General features: G+C 43.1%; 2 protein-coding genes across 4 annotated transcripts in view; both read right to left on the minus strand.

The window, feature by feature from the left end:
• LOC139010400 (protocadherin alpha-C2) overlaps window positions 1-20,161 on the minus strand; it is a 171,271-nt gene that overhangs the window by 141,959 nt on the left and 9,151 nt on the right. Inside the window, exon 1 of one of the 3 annotated variants that reach the window (XM_070414793.1) lies at window positions 17,110-19,578. The exons of 1 other annotated variant lie outside the window; for it this stretch is intronic. In XM_070414793.1, coding sequence (XP_070270894.1) covers window positions 17,110-19,503 — 2,394 coding nt within the window. In that variant the 5' untranslated portion in view covers window positions 19,504-19,578. Of the gene's footprint in view, window positions 1-10,831; window positions 13,311-17,109; window positions 19,579-20,161 lie in introns of those variants that run through there. One more of the 3 variants, XM_070414795.1, reaches the window with a different exon arrangement.
• LOC139010049 (protocadherin alpha-4-like) lies at window positions 3,041-5,634 on the minus strand. Its single transcript, XM_070414177.1, has 2 exons — window positions 3,187-5,634; window positions 3,041-3,049 (listed from the first exon to the last, which is right to left on the minus strand). The coding sequence occupies exons 1-2, from the start codon at window positions 5,566-5,568 to the stop codon at window positions 3,041-3,043; spliced, it is 2,391 nt and encodes a 796-aa protein (XP_070270278.1). The 5' UTR covers window positions 5,569-5,634.

A 20,161-nucleotide genomic window follows, 5' to 3' on the forward strand; every position in this document is an offset into this window, starting at 1 on the left:
AATAAGTAAATTAAGTAGTTTTCCTCACAATACCATTGCCTTCATTAATGCCAAATGAGCTCATTTAATGGTGAAAGGGACAATGGAGCAAAATCCTAGAGCTTTTGGGTTTAGTCTATGCATTCACATTAATAGCGTTAGGCAAGTTTTTTTATGTCTCTGAGCCACAGTTTAGTCATCATTAAATTGAGAGAAATTACTATCTCTTAGGTCACATCCAGTTTTAAAATTCTAGGCCAAATGAATAGAACTTAGTGAGGTACAAAATTCCTATAGCATTAGCCAGTATCCAGGGTAAAAAAAAAGTAGGGTAATTAAACAGTAATAAACTTCAATAAGCTTGGTTCTCATGATACCAATGGTGGGGAGACTATAAAATCAACCTGGGGGGTTTGAGAGATAAAAGTAAAATGTTTGGAAGATTTATAATGATAGATATCATTGTAGTAGATAAAAAGAGAAAAATTTTATTTCAAGTCTTTCCATAAATGCCCTAAATCCACATATGTGGAGGAATATAACTACATCTAGAACTACAACTTCCATGCACAATACCCAGAATTCAATACATTATCAAGCTAACTGAGCAAGAGGATCATAAGAAAAAATGAACAATGAAAAAGATGCAGATGATCCAATTATTACAGTGATCCAGCAGATCAAAAATAAACTGTGATTAATGTAATACGTTTTAAAAATTCACCATAATGTTAATCTATTTCTAAGAGGAAAATTATAATTCTAAAGTTGAAAATGTCATAATTGAAGTTTAGGTTCAATCAATGATTTTAACACTAGACTGAACTAAGAAGAAAGGGGGAAATGCTAAAGTAGAAGATTGGTCAGAATAAAATATCCAGCATGTAATAAAAAAGATCAAATATGATTTTCAAAAAATAGATAGGGCACTGAAGATATAAGAGATATGGTGAAAAATTTAATCCACATATCCCTTCAATTACAGAAAAGGAGAAGAAAAAAACATGAGGCAGAAGCAGTGTTTGAAGGCAGACAGCTGAAATTTTGCTAGACTGATGAAAGACATCAAGCCACATATTCAAGAAGCTTTAAAAACTACAAGCTAGATAAAACCAAAAAAATTAAAACTGAGCATATAATAAAGGAATGGAAAAATCAAAAACAAAGAAAAATTATGAAAAGGAGCTGAAGAAAAAGAAAAATGCACACCACCTGAACAATAATCTTGACAACCATCTTTTCAAAAGACTATGGAATGTTATCTTGAAAGTGCTGGGGGTGGGGAATAACTTCCAACTCAACAAAACTATTTTTCAAAAGTGATGGTGAAATAAGCATATTTGTGATATATAAAAGTTAGAGAATTCTTTACTACCAGAAATATTAATATTATTAATATTTTTTAACATAGCACTAGTGGTTCTACCCAATGCCATAAGACACACAAAGGATATAAAAGGTATAAGAACTGAAAAGAAAAAAATGCAACCATTATTATCTGCTGTTAGGATGATTGTCTATATCAAAAAATATAAAGCACTTGTAGATAAATTACTAGAATTAATAACATGTTAAAACAAAACAAAAAATACAACATATTCATATATATCATTATTAAACAGAAATAACTTTTTAACTTAAAGCTGATGTGCATAATGATCACAAATTGCAAATACCTAAAAATCAATCTAATGAAAGATGTATAGAACCTCTACATTAAAAATTTATAAAATATTAAGAAATTTTACATATTATTTAGATAAATAGACCATGTTCACGAATTGATGACTCTTTATTATAAAGATGTCAACTAGTTTCATATTCTTCAATACTAGATTCAATGCAATACAAATCAAGACCTCACGAAGTTGTTTTTGTGGAAAATTTAGGTGGAAATGAAAGAAGCAAAATGGCATTGATGCAAAAAAAGTTACATAGATTAGAACGGAAAAACACCATGCATATATAATGGACAATTGTGTTGTTTTTTTAAAAAAAAAAATGTGGAACTCATTTTAAAGAAATGGCCTTGATCCAGTTGAATATCCCTGGGGAAAAATTATTCTTGATCCCAAGTGATAGAGTATAAGAGTGCAAAATCAAGAAAGGGGTTATATCCAGAATACGATAAAATTTTTAAAATAATAGAAAAATATAACAGCTATAGAAAAATAGGCAGACTATGTGAACAGCTATTGCACAAAATGGAATGTAAAAAATGTCCAATAATACAAAAGGTGCTCAACCTCATTTATAAATCAGGAAACAATAAAACTGAAATACTAAACACACCCAGCAAAATGATAGCCACTTAAACAATCTGGTAATGCTTAGTTTGGGAGCTATGTAGAACAATAGGAAGTCTCATACACTCTAGCACTAGTGTAAACAGGTAAATGCATTTGGGGAAAATTGTTTGGCATTATGTATTAAAGATGAAGATATGTACGTATTCTATGTTCCACTAATCTCATTCATAGTTTTAAAAATGACAAAATTGTATACATGGGAACTGAAAATTTTACACATACATTTATAGCAGCACTATTTAAAACAGGCATAAAGAGAATGCAAAATCTTCAGAGTGGAACCACTCATATTGTATTCATAAAACAAACTACATGAGATAAAATAAATGAGCTCTAACCAATATGGCAATATGTATTTTTCCACTGAATGATGAATGATAAATATGAGGAACATGTCAACATATGCACACACATAATACATTTTGCACAATTCCACTTAAAGTTCAGAAAACGGGTCAAAATTAACCTAAGTTATAGAGCTAAAACCATGGTTGCATTTGGGAAAGAAAAAAAAAAGGTGTTTGGGAGATGTATTTGAGTGGCTTCTGGATTAGAGCTAAAAGAAGTTTTACTTTCAAATAATTGGCGAATATAATTCTGTCTGCACACATTTCAATTATGGGCAAGTAACAAGAAAATGCTCTCTAAAAAGTTAATTCCAACTGATAACAAGTGGAAGATAGTATGCACAGAGTTAATAATAACTATGGTTGTATGTATGCCTTGGTGCCCTGTAATTCTGTAATATTTTACTAAAATGCCTAAGAAGAAGTAAAGAAATTTAAGTCAGAGAAATTTGATTATGAAAAGTCTTTTAAATTAAGAATAAATTAATAAAAGAAAATGAAACTTCAGATTAAATTATTGGGATTAAATAAAAAGATTTGTAGAAACTTACCTTTGAGAGGGAATTCCCAGTTGCTGGTTGCTGGTCTTTGTCCCCAGAGTCAGGTACACTGGGACTAAAAGCCATGAGGTCCGTCTTGGGCGGCCCCTCCCCAGAGCACACCCTCTGCCGCCTCTGTTGTGAGTAAGACCAGCTGCCCACCGCGCTGGAGCACACCAGCACGGGCTTCCCGGGCCCGCACGCACCTTGGGTGGGCAGCGCCCAGCACCGCAGAGCCGTGTACAGCAGCAGCGAGAGCACCAACAGGCTGGACACCGCGCAGATGGCGATGATCAGGTACACGTTCACGTCCACCAGCGCCGTCCCTGAGCCCTGGGCACCCAAAGAAGCTCGCGAAGAGGCCTTGGGCGCCTGGCCGCTGTCCACCAGCGACAGCAGCACAGTGGCGGTGGCCACCAGCGCCGGCTCGCCGTGGTCCTTCACCAGCACCAGCAGGCGCTGCCGCGGAGAGTCCGCCTCGTCCAGGGCGCGCGTCGTGCTGATCTCGCCCGTGTACAGCCCCACGCGGAACGGGCTGCGCGCACCACCCGCAGCCGGCAGCAGCTCATAGGACAGCCACGCGTTGTAGCCCGAGTCCGCGTCCACCGCGCGCACCTTCGCCACCACGTGGCCCGCGCCCACCGACCGCGACACCAGCTCGCTCACTGCACCGCCGGGGCCGCCTGGAGCCGGAGGCAGCAGCGCGGGCGCGTTGTCGTTCTCGTCCAGCACGAACACCTGCAGCGTCACGTTGCTGCCCAGAGGAGGCACGCCCGCGTCGCGCGCGCTCACCTGGAACTGCAGCAGCTCCAGCTCCTCGTGGTCCAGAGGCTGCAGCGCGTACACCTTGCCGCTCTCCGCGTGCACCGACACGTAGCTCGACAGCGCGCGCTCGCCCACCCGCCGCTCCACCAGCGAGTAGGACACCAGCGCGTTCTCCTGCGCGTCCAAGTCCCGCGCCGACACCGTGAAGATGTGGCAGCCGGGCGGGTTGTTCTCCTTCACGAACACCGTGTACTCGGGCTGCGCGAACAGCGGCGCGTTGTCGTTCACGTCGGCCACCTCCACGGACACGCTGGCTGTGGCTGACAGGGAAGGCGAACCCTGGTCCCGCGCTGTCACCACCAACTGGTAGTGTGACAGCTTCTCGCGGTCTAGGGCGCTGTCCAGCACCAGCGAATAGTAATTCTTGAAGGTGGACACCAGTTTAAAGGGAACGTGTGGCGACAGGGTGCAGGTCACTTGCCCATTGACACCAGAGTCCAGGTCAGACACCCTTATCAGGGCTATGACGGTGCCCAGTGAAGCGTCTTCTCTGATTGGGAGTGACAGGGACTTGAACTCCATTACTGGGACATTATCATTGGTGTCTTCCACTTCCACCATAACTGTACAATGCCCAGAGAGTGGAAGCTGTCCCTTATCAATGCCCTCTACAAGAATCTCATAGGATTTGCTTTCTTCAAAATCAATATGTCCCTTTACCATAATTTCTCCAGTAACTGAATCTATGTGGAACTTGGATTTCACATTTGGTAAAATATCAGTTGATAATGAATAAATAATATCTCCATTCAAGCCTTCGTCTAAATCTGAAGCATTAAGTTTAATTACCAACGTTCCATTAGGCACATTTTCTGGTAATTTCACTACATAGAGTGTTCTGTCGAAAGCTGGGGCGTTGTCATTGGCGTCCAGCACTGTGACGTGTAACTGAATGGTGCCCGTCAGCTCAGGTTTGCCACCATCAGTGGCCGTGAGCGCTAAGAAAATCTCTGGAGCTTCTTCCCTGTCTAAAAGTTTCCTTAATACAAGTCCAAGACGTTTTACCTGTTCGCCTTTGGAAGGTTTTTCCAGCGAGAAATACTCATTGGAGCTCAGTCTGTAAGTCAGCAGAGCGTTCTCCCCGATATCTGCATCCGAGGCGCCCTCTAGCGGAAACCGGGAGTCAAGCGGCCTGGATTCCGCGATATACAGATTCTTTTGTGTTCTCGGGAACTCAGGCGGGTTGTCATTAATGTCCTTCACCTCCACCTCCACATGGAAAACCTGCAGCGGCCTCTCCACCACCACCTCCAGGTGGATGCTACACTCCAAGCTCCGCCCGCACAGCTCCTCGCGGTCGATCCGAGAATTCACAAACAAAATGCCATTCTGCAGATTTACCTCCAAGAGGTCCCCGCGGCCTTTGGACCCCACCCGGAACAGGCGCGGCACCAGCTCCGCCAGCTCCAGCCCCAGATCCTGCGCGATGCGGCCCACGAAGGTGCCGTGCTTAGCCTCCTCCGGGACTGAATAATGGATCTGGCCGCTCCCTACCTTCCAGGTTGTAAAGAACAGAAGGGAGAGCAGCAGACTCCGGGATTCCTGGCCTCTTCCCCAGGAAATCTCCATCTCATTAAGGGATCTTATTTCAAAATCAAAAGATATCTTCCGACCATTCAGTCCACTGTCGCTGCATCCTCCATTTTCCAGCATCTGGATAGTGGATGTAGCTTCTTTACAATAAGAATAGAAGGGATTTTTTTTCTTCCTTTCTCAGATCATTTCATGGTACAGGAGCGACATCATGTGGCTCCAAACCGTAAGTAATCCATTCTGGAAATTCATACTCTAAGCTGCTAAGTCTTACTTGTTCTTTCAGCCCTCCCCGCCTACTTTGATGCTACTGAAAAATAGAGTAACATTTTGTACGACTGAGGTACACATTTTGTACCACCGATTGAGTGTGACCCTTAGTTTCACCAAAGGGGCAGCTTTTAATTCCATGGAAGTCCTCTTTTCATTCAGGGTTTAAGTATTTACAGAGACCCAACTGTAGCTACATACACTTTGTAAACATACAATTGTAAAGTGATGGTTGGGAGGATTCCTGTGTTCCTGAAAATGCAGGAAGGTTGTTATTAATGCTGACACACCTTTCATCTTTGGATTTCATATTCCAGGTGTTGAAGTCTTCAGAGACTCTATCTATAGGGAACCTCTGATTCCAAGAATAAGCCATTGAAAGGGAAATTTGAAAATGGTAAAAAAAAAAAAAAAAAAAAAGGAAGCAAAAGCCAGCATTTAATTGAAAGCCTTCCTTAAATCATGTAAGGGCTGACGGGACAAGGAAGTTTTAACAAAGACGTCAGTTGTTATGGTATATAATTTATATGAAAAAGTATTCCAAAGAATATTATTCACTGAAACCCATGATCAACACTGGTATTCTCATTTTGTCTCATGGTTTATATATACTTGCCTATTCTCCATTGTCTAATATGCCTAAACTTCTACTTTCTCCTATATTGTTCATATATTTTAGTCAAAGTGGTCACTTTCCTGCTTCCAACAAAATATTTTACTAAACAAACATACTCATTTTGTCCCCTGTCTAAATAACAGCCATCATTTCCAAACTCTTAGCAAAGCAACTTGCCCCATTTTATAATCATTTAAAACTTCCTTGACTAGTGAAGACTTTCATGATTAAAGCAATTGGGCAGGCATCTTTAATTTCTTTTATACACTACAGCATCCAGGTTGGATCACTTGGACCATTTATTACATTAATTTCTCTTTTGTGGATATTTTTATATGTATGTATGATCCTCTTTTTTTGAAATATAAACTTTTAAAAAGAATACTTGTGTCTTTTTAAAATATATTTTTATTGATTTGAGAGAGAAAGGGAGAGGGAGAGATAGAAACATCATTGATGAGAGAGAATCATTGATCGGCTGCCTCGAGTCTGCAACCCGGACATGTGCCCTTGACCAGAATAGAACCCGGGACCCTTCAGTCCATAGGATGATGCCCTATCCACTGAGCCAAACCAGCGAGGGCAATAGTTGTGTCTTATAGTCTAATAGCTCAGAATACTTAAGTAGTATTTGCTGAACATGTACCTAATAGAATGGTTTGGTTCTCTTCAATTGACTAATAAAATGCATTAAATTAAGGTAGCTAGTCAGGAAAATATGATGTCTCACCAGCCTCTATAACTTTCCAGAGATACAAATATATTATCCTTAGACATTACCCTAATTAATATATTAATTGCCATATTGAAAACCTTGGATTTAGCTTAGTTTTCATTCCAGTTTCTTTCTGAAGTTGTCGTTAATCCTCACCCAATGATATTCTTTCCTTTGATTCTTAGAGAGAGTGGAAGGGAGGGGGAGAGAGAGAGAGAAACATCAATGTGAGAGAGACACATCGATTGGTTGCCTCCCACATGTACCAGAGCGGGAATCCAGCCTGCAACCAAGGCACTGCCCTTGACCAGAATCAAACCTGTGATCCTTCCGTCTGCATGCAAAGCCACCACAGAGCCAAACAGGCCAGGGCTCATTCCAGTTCTTGGTAGTCATGATCTTTGAGACATCTGAGTTTTAATAGTCAAAGAATAAGTACCAATTAATACAGCACACTATAATTTGCTGACATAAAGAATTTTAATATAGAAGGACATGCTGGTAGCCATTTAAACTTTCTTTGTCTCTTATGTTCATAAACCTCTTTCCCCTTTGTTGTCCAATTGTCTAGGACCAAAAAAAAAAAAATTCAGTGTAGTGAAAATAGCTTTAGTCTCCCTTCTATGAAGAGCCACACTCACAAATTTTTTTTCTGAATTAAAACATAAATCAGCCCTAGCTGGTTTGGCTCCATGAATATAGCGTTAGACTGTGGATTGAAGAGTCCTGGGTTCAATATGCCTAGGTTGTGGGCTCAATCCCCAGTGTGGGGCATGCAGGAGGCAGCTGGTCAATGATTCTCTCTCATCACTCATGTTTCTATCTCTCTCTCCCTCTCCCTTCCTCTCTGAAGTCAATAAAAAATACATTAAAAAATAAATAAATAAACCAGTCTGGCCGGCATGGCTCAGTGGTTGAGTGTCGACCTATAAACTGGGAGGTCACGGCTTGATTCCTAGTCAGGGCACATGCATGAGTTGTGGGCTTGATCCCTCAGTGTAGGGCCTGCAGGAGGCAGCTGATCAATGTTTCTTTCTCATCATTGCTGTTTCTATCTCTCTCTCCCTCTCCTTTCTTCTTTAAAATCAATAAAAATATATTTTTTAAAAAACACTTAAATCAGTGTGGTTTCACTGTTTGAGAACCCAAACTGCAGATTTGTACTTTGTGATCATGGGTGTCAAACATACTGGAAGAAAATGAAAAGAACTCTCTGTCCATTTATTTTGCAGAATAATTAAATACATAGATGAGAATGCAACAGAATAGAAACTATTTGGAATTCACCTGGTATAGCAGCAATACATCCTAAAGAGAAAAACTCACAAGTCTTTAAAATGTCTTATTAGCTGAGAACTTAGTAATTTGAAGAGGAGAGCTTGATTTAAAGACTGCTGTCCTGGGAGACAAGAACTTTTCATGACCCTATTATTTATAACTAGAGACCTGGTGCACGAAATTCGTGCACTCGCAGGGATCCCTCAGCCTGGCCTGTGCCCTCTCACAGTCTGGGAGCCCTTGGGGGATGTCTGACCGCTGCAGAAGTGGGAGAGGCTCCCTCCACCACTACTGCACTTGCCAGCCGTGAGCCCAGCTCAGGGCTTCTGGTTGAACAACACTCCCCCTGTGGGAGTGCACTGACCACCAGGAGGCAGCTCCTGCATTGAGTGTCTGCCCACTGGTGGTCAGTGTGCATCATAGCAACTGGTTGTTCCACCATTTGGTCAATTTGCATATTAGCCTTTTATTATATAGGATAGGATGAAAACGAGGCCTAACAAAACAAATAGTGAACTGAGGTTGGAAATGTTGTCACTAATACTGGCTAGATAGAGAGCAGCAAAGAATAGTGCCCGAAAAAAGAAATGAAAGAGAGAAAGAGAAGGATTGTCTCACTATTTTATATGTTAGCCTCCCTCCTGCAATGTAATTGAGTGTTAACCAGGTTTCAGCAAGGAAGCTTGAACAAGGAGATAGAAAGTTATATTATACTAAAGGCCTGATGCATGGATTCGTGCACCGGTGGGGTCCCTCTGAGTGGCCTGCCAGGATTGGCCCAAAACCAGCAGTGCAGTGCCGCCTGCCAGTCCTGCCTGCCGCTCTCGCTTATCCCAGCCCCGCTGCACCTGCCGCTGACTCGCATCAGATGGATCCAGAGAGGCTTGCACCACTGCAGCAGCGCTTACCAGCTGTGAGCCCTGTGTCTGGGGTCTGTCGGTCAGCTGAGCGGCGCTCCCGCTGTGGGAGAGCTCTGACCACCAGAGGGGCAGCTCCTGTGTTGAGCGTCTTCCCCCTGGTGGTCAGTGTGCATCATAGCGATGGGTCAACCAGTCGTTCAGTCAACCGGTTGTAACAGTTGCTTAGGCTTTTATATATATAGATAACGTGTGTGGAAATTATTTCATATAATTGTATTCATTGGAGCCCATTTCTCTCCCATGAGCAAGGTCTGTATTCTCCATTTTGTTTTTTATAAAGACTAGATTTATAAATACTAGACAGTTCTCTCGTCTCTAATATGCCCAAGCTTTGGTTTCCAGTGGCAAGAAACTTGAATGGGGGCCCAACTCCTTGCTAGGGGAAATGACCTAATATCAATTAAGGGTATGACTAAAAAGATAATCTGACTTCCACTTTATTGGTGCAAGTTATTGGGAGCTTTGTACTTCCTACATGACACACATTAATAGACAGGTTGGTATTCAGAGGAAGACCACCAAAAATGGCACTGACTTACTGGACTTTTGGACATCAGCATCCTTAATAATGTATGCGAAAGATGTTAGTGATTAATAAGTTTTTTAGTATAATACTTTTTAAATTATAGGCAAGTATTACTTTCAACAAATTGTTCAAATGGAAAATAATAATTCTTAACAAGATTAATAATATTCTTTCAAAAAGAATATTTTCTAAATGATGATATAAAGGGAAGGTTACAATTTCACTTCCTATTGATTTCTTAATGCTTACTATTAAAAATAGCGAGAAAATGAAGATGAACAAAATTACAATTCTAAAGCAACAAAAATTATTCTGTTTATTTTTCACCCAGTTGGGAAACTAGCAACAATACCCATTAGTGAAATGTGAGCACGAGTTCTGAAACAAATTAATTTCAAGTAGAGCAGAAGAACTGAGATTCCAGATGAATGAATAAATGAGCAATAGAAGCTCAGTAAGAGATTACAGATTTAATAAACTAATATTGAAACAGGAGATATAAGAGCATAATAAAAAGAGGGTGGTAAGCATTCAGGGTGAATTCATAAAATGGGCCAGTGACATTTGGACTGAAATCCAGTAGGAACTACAAATGAAAAGTGGCAAAAGCTGTTGAAGCGTGGTGTTGAGATTTGTACACCACATTTGGAGTCAAATATTCTAAACAATGCAATTTATCCAGAAAAATATACTTAGTTCCTATCCAACCTTTAGTGATAAAATAATCCTACTACTGCAACTACTGGGGGGGGGGGGTGGGCGGGAACATCTGCAAGTATGGTTCTCATTTCTTGCTGATTTGGTTCAAAAACATTAGTCACAAGATGTTTAAACATCTCAACCACAAAACCTGGAACTGGAAAACTAATTACAAAACACATAGAGCAATAAGTTGTAAAATGTTTCCAAAGGAGTCGAAATCTTGAGGAACAAAAGACAAAGACATTCTAGAAAGGATTTTAAAAATTACTCACTTTGGCAGAAACATCAACATCCACATTCAGCTGCTCTTCTGTATCCCCGCTAAGTGGGCCAGGTGGAAGGCTGGGACTAAAAGCCATGAGGTCCGTCTTGGGCGGCCCCTCCCCAGAGCACACCCTCCGCTGCCTCTGCTGTGAGTAAGACCAGCTGCCCACCGCGCTGGAGCACACCAGCACGGGCTTTCCGGGACCGCGTGCACCCTCGGTGGGCGGCGCCGAGCACCGCAGAGCCGTGTACAGTAGCAGCGTGAGCACCAACAGGCTGGACACCGCGCAGATGGCGATGATCAAGTACACGTTCACATCCACTAGCGCGGTCTCCGAGCTCACAACACCCGCCAACGCCTTCGACCGAGTCTTTGGCGCCTGGTTGCTGTCCACCAGCGACAGCAGCACAGTGGCGGTGGCCATAAGCGCCGGCTCGCCATGGTCCTTCACCAGCACCAGCAGGCGCTGCCGCGGTGAGTCCGCCTCGTCCAGGGCGCGCGTCGTGCTGACCTCGCCCGTGTACAGCCCCACGCGGAACGGACTGTGCGCACCCCCCGCCGCCGGCAGCAGCTCATAGGACAGCCACGCGTTGTAGCCCGAGTCCGCGTCCACCGCGCGCACCTTCGCCACCACGTGGCCCGCGCCCACCAACCGCGACACCAGTTCGGACAGGGCGCGGCCCTCGCCGCCCGCCCCAGGCGGCAGCAGCGCGGGCGCGTTGTCGTTCTCGTCCAGCACGAACACCTGCAGCGTCACGTTGCTGCCCAGAGGAGGCACGCCCGCGTCGCGCGCGCTCACCTGGAACTGCAGCAGCTCCAGCTCCTCGTGGTCCAGAGGCTGCAGCGCGTACACCTTGCCGCTCTCCGCGTGCACCGACACGTAGCTCGACAGCGCGCGCTCGCCCACCCGCCGCTCCACCAGCGAGTAGGACACCAGCGCGTTCTCCTGCGCGTCCAAGTCCCGCGCCGACACCGTGAAGATGTGGCAGCCGGGCGGGTTGTTCTCCTTCACGAACACCGTGTACTCGGGCTGCGCGAACAGCGGCGCGTTGTCGTTCACGTCGGCCACCTCCACGGACACGCTGGCTGTGGCCGACAGAGAAGGCGAGCCCCCATCCCGCGCTGTCACCACCAACTGGTAGTGTGACAGCTTCTCGCGGTCCAGGGCGCTGTCCAGCACCAGAGAATAGTAATTCTTGAAGGTGGACACCAGCTTGAAGGGGACATGGGGTGATAGGGTGCAGGTCACCTGCCCGTTGTTACCAGAGTCGAGGTCAGACACGCTGATCAGGGCAATGATCGTGCCTAGTGGAGCATCTTCTAATACAGGTAACGATAATGATTTGATAACCAACTCAGGTACATTATCGTTTGTGTCCAAAATTTCCACTAGAACAGTGCAGTGATCTGCCATTGGGGGCGTTCCTTTATCTGTCGCTTCTACCTGGATTTCATATAACTTAGTTTCCTCGAAATCTAAGTTACCCTTTACACTGATGTATCCATTAACCGGGTCCAAGTGGAATTTTGACAGAGTATCTGCTGAGGTGTCTGTATTGAAAGAATACACAATGTCCTTATTTACTCCTTCATCCAAATCAGATGCGTTAACAATCACTGCTAGGGTACCATTTGGTGCATTTTCGAATAATCTGACTTTATAGACCGACCTCTCAAATGCTGGGGCGTTGTCGTTTACATCTAGAATGGTGATCATCAGTTGAGTAGTGCCAGTGAGCTCAGGTTTCCCACCATCAACCGCCATTATTAATAAGTTATGCTCAGGAGTATCCTCCCGATTTAAAAGTTTTTTCAACACGAGACCAAGGGATTTAATTTCCTTATCATTTCTTTTAACATCCAAGGTAAAATATTCATTGGAGCTAAGAACGTAGGTCAACAGCGAATTCGCTCCTATATCTGAATCTGATGCGCCCTCTAGCGGAATCCGAGAACCAGGTGGCCGGGATTCGTAAATAAACAATTTTTTTATAGCCACTGGGAACACCGGCGGGTTGTCGTTAATGTCCTTCACCTCCACCTCCACATGGAAAACCTGCAGCGGCCTCTCCACCACCACCTCCAGGTGGATGCTGCACTCCGCCCTCCGCCCGCACAGCTCCTCGCGGTCGATCCGAGAATTCACAAACAAAATGCCATTCTGCAGATTTACCTCCAGGAGGTCCCCGCGGCCCTTGGACGCCACCCGGAACAGGCGCGGCACCAGCTCCGCCAGCTCCAGCCCCAGGTCCTGCGCGATGCGGCCCACGAAGGTGCCGTGCTTGGCCTCCTCGGGGACCGAGTAGTGGACCTGGCTGCTCCCAGCCTCCCAGATTGTGAGGAGCAAAAGCGAACACAGTAGTCTCCAGGATCCTAGACCTTCTCTGCAGGAAAACACCATTGCAACCCTTTCCCAAATATCTGGTCTCTCTTGCCTGGGTCCAAAATTTAGAAAGTAATTCGAGCTCCTTATTCTTCATTTCTTATAAAACCTTCCCATGCCGGTATTTCAGAAATGGCGAGGAAAAGTGACATCTGCGTACGTAATCCACACTGTGTATCTTTTGTGGTGAAAGACCTTGTGGTGGACAGCGACATCATGTGGCTAAATGTGTATTGTTTTAAATAAATATATTCTCTTCTTATACTTCGTTTGAACTTTCGCAAATTACTATTTTTATTATAATTTTCTTCAGGCACTCCTCAAAGTCTTTATATTTTACCAGAATATATCCTTAGAACTTTTATTTTCATTTATTACTTTCAATTCTGCCAATCCATGACATAGAGTAAAATATAATAAAATTAATTACTGTTGTAAAAGCAGTGGACATCTATTGGAAATAATTCCCATTTGACAAGCACTGTTCTATTTGTTTGAATGGAGTTATCTCATCAAATTTTCGCAACAACCCTCTGAGATACATATTAATATGTTTCACATTTTACAAACAAGGAAGTGGAAGCACATACAGATTAAGTAACTTCAAAATGATTTTAACTGGTGGTGTTTGGATGGGATCTAAATCAGATTGAAGAGCTATAATTTTAACCGACTGGCCTCTAAATCTACATTTTATTTAAAAAAAAACAGGATTTTGATATTTGTGACCATTAAAATATGAGACATTGAAAATATGTGTGCACATATATCCATATACACATACATATTTACTTCTATATTATTTAGTCAATTGCTAATTTACCAAATATGCTCACTTTATTATTTATTTATTTATAGACTGTCTATAAGTCATTCTTGTGTCTTTTATCTAACAACTATATCCTTGTTAGATGACTTAACTGTTATTTATAAAAAGATATACATAAGCCAGAAGTCAGTCTTTTACAGTGTGGTTCTGTTGTAAATTTGCTTTTGTTTCATGACAACACTGTGTGATTTGGATATTTGTTACATTCATTCACATCACACCAACTAAGACTATATTAGTTTTAATATTTCCACATCATTTATATGTTTGAATTTACCTATATATCTTAAAATGTTAGTAACATGAAATAACTGTGTATTTAATAATCTCCACTCTATAAATCTCTGGATTCCAGTTTCTTAAAATTGTCTTACTTGGAAGAACTGGTGATTTAATCAATCAGTAAAAAGAGAAAAGTAACTTTAGCACATGATTCACTACTCAGTATATGTAAGATGAGGCAATAAAATATTCCAAAGATCTCTGTGAATTCAGTGAGAGGCATGAGTTCTCTGAGCATTTGGAAGTTGAGCAAAGAAAGGGGAAAGGTTGAATTCACAGAGGTAAGAGAATGTCCAAATTTTTGTTTATGATCAGACCCTTTTTAAATGAAATCAAACATGTGAATTAAGTATTAGAAAAAAATTTTCATACTAGTTTTTTTCTGTGTACTTATTGAATGCAAGCCAGGATTGCAACTTACTCATATTTTATCATTCATATTTAGAACATAATGATCAATTAATGTTTTAATGAATAAATAAGTAAATATTTTAAATTAACTTTGTTAAGTAATATAAGTAAACAGGTAAGTGACATTAATAATATTTGTTAATATCAAATTTACAAATTTCTAACTGACTATTGTACAAGGTCATGAAAAAGAAGTTAACACAATAATTATTTTGAAAAGCATGGGCCTAGGAAATAATTATAGAGATCAATATGCTAGTTCTTTGATAAATCTTGAAAAGTAGTGAGTTTTTAAATGAGAAACAAACTTAAAATTTTAAAACATCATGTACTTCATTAATTATTATATGATTAATTGACAACTTATTGTAAATACCATACATTTTATGACATTTAAGAGTGTACTGATGTAACTTAAGGAAAATGTAAATAAGGAATAAAAAACACTAAAACTTACCTAGCAAAAAATAATGTGAGTCCTGGAGGTCTGGGTACACTTGGATATAGTTTTAAAAGTTTGCCATTTAACTACAGTAGAAATGTCGTGGCCAGACCTCCAGTAGGAAGAACTCCACCTGACCATTCATACATTCCACACACAAGTCTGAAGGTGGTGTGTAGCTATGATATTCTAGGTGGAATGACTCCTTCCAAGAAAAAGCTTCTTCCTCATTTGTTCAAGCTACTTGTTTTTCTCTGTAAATATATAAAGCCTTAGATTAACCTTTCTGATTCCCGGGAAACATATACTCTGAATTTTGAGGCTTATCAATGATAAGAAACTAATAAGTTTCCTGAAGGAACAGACTATCCTTAAATGAAATTCAAAATCTCCCCACCAAACTACTCAATTCCTGTAAAAGAAGATCCCAGATGGAAGTTGATATTCTGGCCAATCTGTGAAGGAGCTATGACTAAGTTCACTTCGTGGAAATTATTTCTATGACTGATCAATATCCACATACATTTGGAGGGAAATCAGCAAATAACTAAGAACCAAGTAGTAGAACACTATTTTATTTCACCCCAAGACATCTTCCTTTAGTTGAATTTTTTAAAAATTTCATTTGCAAATGGATTAAAGATGAATTCAGTGAGAGGCATGAGTTCTCTGAGCATTTGGAATTTGAGCAAAGAAAGTCCATAGGAAGAGGTTGAATTCACAGAGGTAAGAGAATGTCCAAATTTTTGTTTATAGTCAGATCCTTTTTATTTTTTTATTTTTTTTTTAAATACATCTTATTTATTTTTTTCAGAGAGGAAGGGAGAGAGATAGAGAGCCAGAAACATCAATGAGAGAGAAACATCGATCAGCTGCCTCCTGCACATCTCCCACTGGGGATGTGCCCGCAACCAAGGCACATGCCCTTGACCGGAATCGAACCTGGGACCTTTCAGTCCGCAGGCCAACGCTCCATCCACTGAGCCAAACCGGTTTTGGCAATAGTCAGATCCTTTTCAAATGAAAGCAAACATGTGAATAAAGTACTAGAAAAAATATTTCATACCAGCTTTTTTCTGTGTACTCAAGCCAGGATTGCAACTTACTCATATTTTATTATTCATATTTAGAACAGAATGAATTATTAATTAATGTTCAATGAATAAATAAACATTTTAAATTTACTTTGTCAAGTAATATAAGTAAACAGGTAAGTTACACTAATAAGTATTAATTAATTAATCAATATGGGGCCTCTTTTCTCAAAAAACTCTCTATTGTGCCTTAAAACTCCAGGATTTTGCAAGTGTGAAATCTCTATCCCAAATAAGTTTATTTTACTACTGGAAGCCATACCAAAGTGATGCCATGGGTAGTAATGACCTATGATAGATAATTTTGGAGGGCCTATCATTAAAAGATCCATTAAGGCTGTTTTCAAACACAAGGAAAAGAAAAACTAATTTAGGAACTGTTTATACAGGTAAAGTCAAATTAATTTTTGATTGAAAGAATAATGTAGGACATGTCCAGATATATAAGATAGTCTTATTCCAACATATTCTTACAGAATGAACGGATGTGTAATATGGGAAATACGTATTATGTAATCATACTTATACTTTTCTTCCACCTGGGATTTTTAACTTGAGAACAAATATTTACAGGCAATACTAAGTTTTCACATTTTGCTGAAGTGTTTTTTAATCCTTAAAGGCCTTATTATTCATGGAGAGGTTCAATTATGTAAAAGCCAAAATGTAAAAATAACAAAACCATTGAGTAAATTATTCTCAATGCAAAAAAAAAAATCATCTCTAATCCATTCCATGTGCTGCACATTAAGATAATGATATAAAGACAGAGCTTTGAGTGGAAATAAAGAATAAATGAAATAGAACAATTTTAGAATTGACAGGAAAAAATTTAAAAACTCACCTTTCCTAAGTGTTCCGAATCTGAGGGTTGTTGTCTTTCTTCAGCGGAGCCAGGACCCTGAGGTAGGCTGGGGCTGAAGGCCATGAGGTCCGTCTTGGGCGGCCCCTCCCCAGAGCACACCCTCTGCCGCCTCTGCTGTGAGTAAGACCAGCTGCCCACCGCGCTGGAGCACACCAGCACGGGCTTCCCCGGCCCGCACGCACCCTCGGTGGGTGGCGTAGAGCACCGCAACGCCGTGTACAGCAGCAGCGAGAGCACCAACAGGCTGGACACCGCGCAGATGGCGATGATCAGGTACACGTTCACGTCCACCAGCGCCGCCTTCGCGCTCCCGGTGCCAGAGGACTCTCGCGAAGAGGCCTTGGGCGCCTGGCCGCTGTCCACCAGCGACAGCAGCACAGTGGCCGTGACCGCCAGCGCCGGCTCCCCGTGGTCCTTCACCAGCACCAGCAGGCGCTGCCGCGGAGAGTCCGCCTCGTCCAGGGCGCGCGTCGTGCTGATCTCGCCCGTGTACAGCCCCACGCGGAACGGGCTGCGCGCACCACCCGCCGCCGGCAGCAGCTCATAGGACAGCCACGCGTTGTAGCCCGAGTCCGCGTCCACCGCGCGCACCTTCGCCACCACGTGGCCCGCGCCCACCAACCTCGACACCAGCTCGCCACCTACCTCGCTGCCCCCTCCGCCCGCCCCAGGCGGCAGCAGCGCAGGCGCGTTGTCGTTCTCGTCCAGCACGAACACCTGCAGCGTCACGTTGCTGCCCAGAGGAGGCACGCCCGCGTCGCGCGCGCTCACCTGGAACTGCAGCAGCTCCAGCTCCTCGTGGTCCAGAGGCTGCAGCGCGTACACCTTGCCGCTCTCCGCGTGCACCGACACGTAGCTCGACAGCGCGCGCTCGCCCACCCGCCGCTCCACCAGCGAGTAGGACACCAGCGCGTTCTCCTGCGCGTCCAAGTCCCGCGCCGACACCGTGAAGATGTGGCAGCCGGGCGGGTTGTTCTCCTTCACGAACACCGTGTACTCGGGCTGCGCGAACAGCGGCGCGTTGTCGTTCACGTCGGCCACCTCCACGGACACGCTGGCTGTGGCTGACAGGGAAGGCGAACCCTGGTCCCGCGCTGTCACCACCAACTGGTAGTGTGACAGCTTCTCGCGGTCCAGGGCGCTGTCCAGCACCAGCGAATAGTAATTCTTGAAGGTAGACACCAGCTTGAAGGGGACACGAGGTGTTAGTAAGCAGGTCACCTCCCCGTTGGCACCTGAGTCGCGATCGGACACCATAATAAGGGCGATTACTGTGCCCAGCAAAGCGTCCTCTCGGATCGGAAGTGAAAGAGATGTTATTGAGACTTCTGGTGTGTTATCATTGATGTCCACGATTTTCACTGAAATTTTACAGTGCCCAGTCATTGACGGAGTTCCATTGTCATATGCCAGGACTTGAATCTCGTAGGATTTCGCTACTTCATAATCTAATTGTCCCTTAGTTCTGATTTCCCCTGTGCTGGGGTCTATTTTGAACTTGGTCTTTATAGTGGAGGGCACATCACTACTAAATGAATACACAATCTCGCTGTTTGATCCTTCATCCGCATCAGAAGAATTTAGTTTAATCACTAACGTTCCGTTTGCGGTGTTCTCTAACAATTGTACTTTGTAAACTGATTGGTCAAAAGTAGGTTCATTGTCATTCACATCCAATACATTGATAAACAATTGAACGGTGCCCGTGAGCTCAGGTTTGCCGCCATCCGTAGCCACCAGTAACAAACTAACCGCGGCAGTCTCCTCTCTGTCCAGAGATTTCCTAAGCACAAGAGACAAAGACTGGCTTAGTTCATCATTTGTCTGTATGTCTAGAGAGAAAAACTCACTGGAGCTGAGCTTGTAGGAAAGAAGAGCGTTTACTCCGATATCTGCATCAGTTGCTCCCTCTAGAGGAAACCGCGAGTCAAGCAGCCTCGATTCGTGAAACCAGATAGTCTTGACCGCCATTGGAAATAAAGGCGGGTTGTCGTTAATGTCCTTCACCTCCACCTCCACATGGAAAACCTGCAGCGGCCTCTCCACCACCACCTCCAGGTGGATGCTGCACTCCAAGCTCCGCCCGCACAGCTCCTCCCGATCGATCCGAGAATTCACAAACAAAATGCCATTCTGCAGATTTACCTCCAGAAGGTCCCCGCGGCCCTTGGACGCCACCCGGAACAGGCGCGGCACCAGCTCCGCCAGCTCCAGCCCCAGGTCCTGCGCGATGCGGCCCACGAAGGTGCCGTGCTTGGCCTCCTCCGGGACCGAGTAGTGAACCTGGCCGCTCCCAGCCTCCCAGGCTGCCAGGAACAGAATGGAGAGCAGCAGACGCCCGACCTCCGGGTCCCTTCTCATAGAAGACACCATTACCAATCCTCAGTGAGTTGATCAAATTAGAAAATCATGTTTTGTAAAATTTGAAATATTCTCCTCTAGTCTCCTGCTTCTTATTGTTCCGCTTCTCTGGAGTGACAATGGGGCTCTGGGTATTTTTCCTCCTAGAGAACACTCTGTGGTAGACAGCGACATCATGTGGCCAAAAGGTTGGCATTACTGCTTATCCTATAGATCTAAAACTAGACTATTGTCTGGTCTAAGTTTATTCATAACTTTCATCTTTGAAAAATAGCTATTTTAAACTCTGGAATATATCACTCCCCCTTTTTATTGGGTTAAAACACATAAAATTTACCATCTCAACCGTTTTTAAGTATACAGTTTAGTATGTTCAGTATATTCACATTGTTGTGAAACAGATCTCCAGAACTTTTCACCTTACAAATCTGAAACTCCATACTCACTAGACCACTCCCACTTCTCCACCACATACCCCCACACACCATTCTACTTTCTGTTTCTATGAATGTTATCACTTTAGTTACCCTCTATTAGTGGGATCACACAGCATTTGTCTGTGACTGGCTTATTTCACTCAGCATAATGTCCTCCAGTTTCACCCCTGTTGTAGCATGTGATGGGGTTTCCTTCCTTTTTAAGACTGAATAATATTATAATGTGTGTATAT

This window comes from Myotis yumanensis, unplaced genomic scaffold (genome assembly GCF_028538775.1).
Source record: "Myotis yumanensis isolate MYYU_CA2020_CCGP unplaced genomic scaffold, mMyoYum1.0.hap1 SCAF_5, whole genome shotgun sequence".
In the NCBI taxonomy this organism is placed as follows: domain Eukaryota; kingdom Metazoa; phylum Chordata; class Mammalia; order Chiroptera; family Vespertilionidae; genus Myotis; species Myotis yumanensis.